Source organism: Bombina bombina, chromosome 8, assembly GCF_027579735.1.
Source record: "Bombina bombina isolate aBomBom1 chromosome 8, aBomBom1.pri, whole genome shotgun sequence".
Classification (NCBI taxonomy): Eukaryota; Metazoa; Chordata; class Amphibia; order Anura; family Bombinatoridae; genus Bombina; species Bombina bombina.
In genome coordinates, this window is record NC_069506.1 from 331,164,542 (window position 1) to 331,169,718 (window position 5,177).

The 5,177-nt window shown below is 35.3% G+C and overlaps 1 protein-coding gene across 1 annotated transcript; it reads left to right on the forward strand.

The window, feature by feature from the left end:
* Positions 1–4,420: 4,420 nt before the first annotated feature.
* On the forward strand, positions 4,421–4,827 carry LOC128639031 (V-type proton ATPase subunit e 1-like). Its single transcript, XM_053691172.1, has one exon. The coding sequence runs from the start codon at positions 4,474–4,476 to the stop codon at positions 4,825–4,827; it is 354 nt and encodes a 117-aa protein (XP_053547147.1). The 5' UTR covers positions 4,421–4,473.
* The last annotated feature ends 350 nt before the right edge of the window (positions 4,828–5,177 follow it).

A 5,177-nucleotide genomic window follows, 5' to 3' on the forward strand; every position in this document is an offset into this window, starting at 1 on the left:
TAATGAAAGGATATTGCAAAAATGCTTTTTTTTATATGTGAACATTTCTTTTTTGAACTTTCTATCCCTTTAATAGATAAGAGAATATTTTGTAACTGTTTACGGTGTTTACTGTGATTTTCTAAGGAACATGAAACATGGGATTGTAATTTAAAATGGTTTTATTAAGAGAAGTAAAAATAAAATGCAAAGTAAATGTTTTGTTTCGGCTATTTTATTGTGGTTTTTAAAATTCGGAGAATAAGAAAACTTCACAAACCCAATCCTGCTACATATCTGTCCCTGAAGGCCCCAGCAGATGTGATAAGATAAAGAACTGCAAATCAATGCAAGTTTTGCTTATAAAATGACAGTGGCAAGCCGCTCTTCCAAGTAAGTGGTGGATTGAGTTTGGTCATTAAAAAAAAACTGCAGCAAACATAGTAGCATGTTTTGCCAGCAAATAAGAACCACAGCACCACCTGTATGCCTTTATTTTCTTTAAAATTAAAGGGATATAAAATGGTCTGTTTCATTGTTGTAATTAAAAAAAAAAAAAACCTAAACAGTGATTTGTACTTAATAGAAATCATTGCAATATGTATTATTCATCACTTTAAAAGTTTTTAAATTTAATTTGCACAGTGTCATTTACTTCTGTCACAGCCTCAAAAGGGGGCTGGGGTCTTTACTGAGAGGCAAATCTAACTTGATGCAATAAACCTTCTAGAGTAACACAAGCTGGTTTACTAGTAAATTAAAGCTATAGGAATTCAGGTTCCGCTCCTGCTCAGAAGAGGCAGAATGCAACTTATGTAGCTGTAGGCAGGGGCTCATATTTTCTAAGTGCTCATTTTTCAAGTAAACAAGTTGTTTGCTGTTTTTTAACACAAACCTTTTTTTTATGTTTATTTTTTTATGTTTTTTTTTTTAATTAACTAAAGAAGCGCTGTTCATATACCTTTAAATTATTTCTTAGAATACCCTTTATGCTAAATCCAGCCATTCTTGAAGTTCATCTGTTCATCTTTACCACCTCTAAGGGAAGTTTATTCCGGGGGGTCGAATTATTAAGCACAGTATGATGCCTAATACGTCTGTTTCCGCGCGAGCCTTCAGGCTTGCCGGAAACAGTGGTTAAGAAGCAGCGGTCTTAAGACCGCTGCTCCTTAACTGGTCCACCGCCTCTGAGCGGCGGACAGCAATCAACCCGATCAGATATGATCAGGTTGATTGACACCCCCTGCTAGGGGCCGATTTGCCGTGAATCGGCAGCGTATGTTGTCGGCATTCAGCGATCTCTCTCAGACATGATTCGCTGAGCGGATCATGTCGGACAAAAATATCATAAATCGGCCCCCATTAATCAACTACTCTTTATAGAAAACCAACTACCATTTAAAAGTTCCCACAGCTAGATTAGGAATTCATTATACTGAAGATAAAGCAAAGCGGTTTCACTTAAGGAGCATTAAAAATCCTTTATTCCATAATAAATACATTATCTCTATAATTCTACTTATTGCATACATATTATTGTGTTGTTTATAGGAAGACTCAGGGTGGAGTTCTATCAGAACATTGTGGAGTCAGCGTGGGCAAGAGTATTGGTGTTTCCTGTGTGGGGGTAAAATGTGTTGTGCACCTTCTTCTGAAGAAACACATGGATTCTATTAAATAAACTTTTTTAATACTGTTACTAAAAGTTGGCATATTAAAAAATGCATTAATGATGCCATAGTACAAGAGAACATTAATAGCCCGCCTTACGTTTTGCGCATGCAAGTGATCACATATTAGGTAAAAAGCAGATTACTGAAAATGAGATGGGGGAGGGTCTTTCAAGATGAATTATGATAAATTTAAATATTAACTGCCCTAAAAATACTTTTCTAACCTCCCTTTGTGTTCATGTTGTATTTGGTGTCAGAACTAATTTTATTTTTGCTACAGTTTTAGTAAATATTGTTTTTCTGTGTCTTATATGGGATTATCCATTGGTAACATTGTTATCTTTCCCTTACCCCTCTCTATTATCACAAAAGCTAAATCATGTTACATTTACAAAAAATGAAAGAGAACATAAAAAAACAAAAAAACAATCGTAGTTCCTGTATTAACCCCTTGTCAAGCAGAAAGGGCAAATGGTTAGCTATATTAAATAGTCTCTCATGATGTCTTTCAGATAAAGTCCCATCTTTCATGACTCTATTTAAAGGGACCTTGTAGTCAAAGGGCCACTGTAAGTAAATATTTTCTATGCCTGTTACCAACTAACTACCCCAAATACGCTTTTTATCAATAGCATTTTATTAACATATCTCTACCGTATATCAGAAATCTTATATGCAAATTTAATTGTTTTCCAAACCCACTCCGTGGGTATCCTTTGCTCTGTACCAATCCGTTTACAATACCTAGGTTTCAAAATGACACTTTAAACACAAAGTTATTGGTTTAAGTATTTTGAACATGCAGTGCTGAAAATAGTGGGCAGGATAACGTGACATCATCGGCGAATAAAAGATATAACTTTTAGAACGTTATGAAACTTCGTTTTGGAGAAAATATAGGTCAGTAGGTTATAATTAATGTTTATTAACTTTAATATGTTAGTTGTTTAGTTTAAAAATTATAACAGAAAGTAATCCTTTAAACTTTCATGATTCAGATAGGGCATGCAATTTTAAACAACTTTCAAATTTACTTTTATCATCAAATTTGCTTTTTTCTCTTTGTTTTCTTTGCTGAAAGGCTTATTTCAGTGTATTTTGACAGTTTTTCACAGTTATACACTGCTAGTCCATGTGTGTCATTTAGATAACATTGCGCTCACTCACAAAGAGTTATTTTTGAGTCAGCACTGATTGGCTAAAATGCAAGTCTGTAAAAAGAACTGAGATAAGGGGGTAGTCTGCAGAGGTTTAGATACAAGGTAATCACAGAGGTAAAAAGTATATTAATAAAACCGTGTTAGTTGTGCAGAACTAGGGAATGGGTAATAAAGGGATTATCTATCTTTTTAATCAATACAATTTTTCCAGTAGACTGTCTCTTTAAGTATTACTGTAATCTCCAGATATTAACAAGTATTTCTGCTGGGTTTGAAGCTGTTGATAGGAACCTTGCTTCAAGATGCCCCCGAGACTAAAGGCTAATAGAGAAGGGAGCGCCGTATTTATGTTTAAGGGCTCTAGTGGACGTGTTGCTTGTGATGAGCTTGTAAGTGACACTCTGTTATAAGTGGGCATTAATTCCTGCTTAATGTAGCGTGCCATCCCCGGCCTCAGCCAGGAAACTACTGAACAAGCCTTTCAAGATGATTAGGCCAAGAATGCTAAAACCTTTCTGCTTTATTTATTGCCAATTTCAGACACTGTATGTAGATGCGTCGGGAAGTTTGCAAAGAATTAACCACTTATCTGACAGAGAGATATCCGCAATGAGAAAATGTACTGAGAAGGCAAAAGTCTTTATCTATCTGTCTATCTATCGGTCTATATATCTTTCTATCTATCTACTTTCTATTTATCTATCTGTCTGTCTATCTATCGGTCTATATATCTTTCTATCTATCTACTTTCTATTTATCTATCTGTCTGTCTATCTATCGGTCTATATATCTTTCTATCTATCTACTTTCTATTTATCTATTTATCTGTCTGTCTGACTGACTGACTGACTGTCTGCCTGTCCATCTGTCTGTGTCTGTTTACAGAATACTAAAAAGGAAGGGTGCTATAAGCTAAAAGTTGAAGAATACATATAGATAAAAATGCAAATAAATTGCACCTTTAATACAGAATATATAACATATGCTCCGAAGATAAAATACTGATAATTATATCTGTCTGTGTATAAAATGCCAAGTGAAAATAAGCGACATCTCCCATATTAAAATATAAAAATGTTAAAAGAAGAGAATACCACCGTTAAAGGGACATTTCAGCCCAAATTGGAATCCACATAAATGAATTTCAGTTTAGAATAGAAGCATATTTGTAATATACAGGTATTATCAAGCACGCTTGTAATAAAAGCTATAGCTGTTTTATCAGTGTATTTAAGTATGCCTTGTGGACAAGCATTTTATACACAGCACTTGCTCAGAGAGCCTAAGGTGCTTGTGTCATCTGGTAATGACTCAATTTGTTAATTGCTGACATGATACAAGCCTCACTGGTGCTCTGAGCAGCTGTATTATTTAAAATGCAGATGAACTGACAATATCTAGCTATGCTTCACATGCACGTGCAGAGAAAAATGTTAACACTAAAACAGTTATAACTTTTACTAGAAGCTTTTTTGCTAATACATCTATGCTTTCTATTCAAATATGTAATTAATCTATGTGCATTTACATTTTGACTGGAATGTCTGTTCTAAGAATATCTAGAGATCTCAGTAAAACATCCTAGAGTGAGAGACTGAGTTTCCAAAGTTGTTAGCTCTGTAGTTGCTCGTATTCGGTGATCGTGATCAGGTGTTGCGATCATGGCTTACCCTGGATTGCTGATCCCGATCATAGTTATGACTGTATTTTGGGGTTTCATTGGTGCCGTGTTGCCCTGGTTCATTCCCAAAGGCCCAAACCGAGGGGTCATTAATACCATGCTGGTGACATGTGCTGTGTGCTGCTATCTATTCTGGCTTATTGCTATCCGGGCTCAGTTAAATCCACTTTTTGGCCCACAGTTGACCTCTGATGTCATTTACTACCTAAAATATCACTGGATATATTGTTTTTTCTGCTGCTCTGATATCTCCAGGAGAATGAAGAGTCAGTTCCTTGCATACCAAAAACACAAAACTATTCACAAATGCCTTAATGTTGTATTATGTAGATAATCTCTGGTGTTAAGCAGGAAAATGTTCTTACAAAAAGGTCAAAGTTGAGATGTGCATTTCAATTTTAAATGACATTTTTCAATATACTTTCATTAGCAAACATGCATCTAGTACGTTATTACTGTTGCAGCAAGCATATGCACCATGCCTGTTCAGAGAGCTAGGGGTGGTGTGTATTGCATCATAAAAGACTGCCACCACTGACACTGAGAAGGTACACAGAGCTCTCACAGCATATGTGTGTGCACCTTAAAAATAGGAACTTTTTGTCTAGATGGTTCTAATTTCACATTTTATTTCACCTATGCACATTTAAATTGTGTCCTTTCTATCCCTTTTAGTGTGCTGAA

Coding starts and splice junctions, on each gene's coding strand:
- LOC128639031 (XM_053691172.1), top strand. CDS start 4,474: ATGGCTTACCCTGGATTGCTGATCCCGATCATAGTTATGACTGTATTT.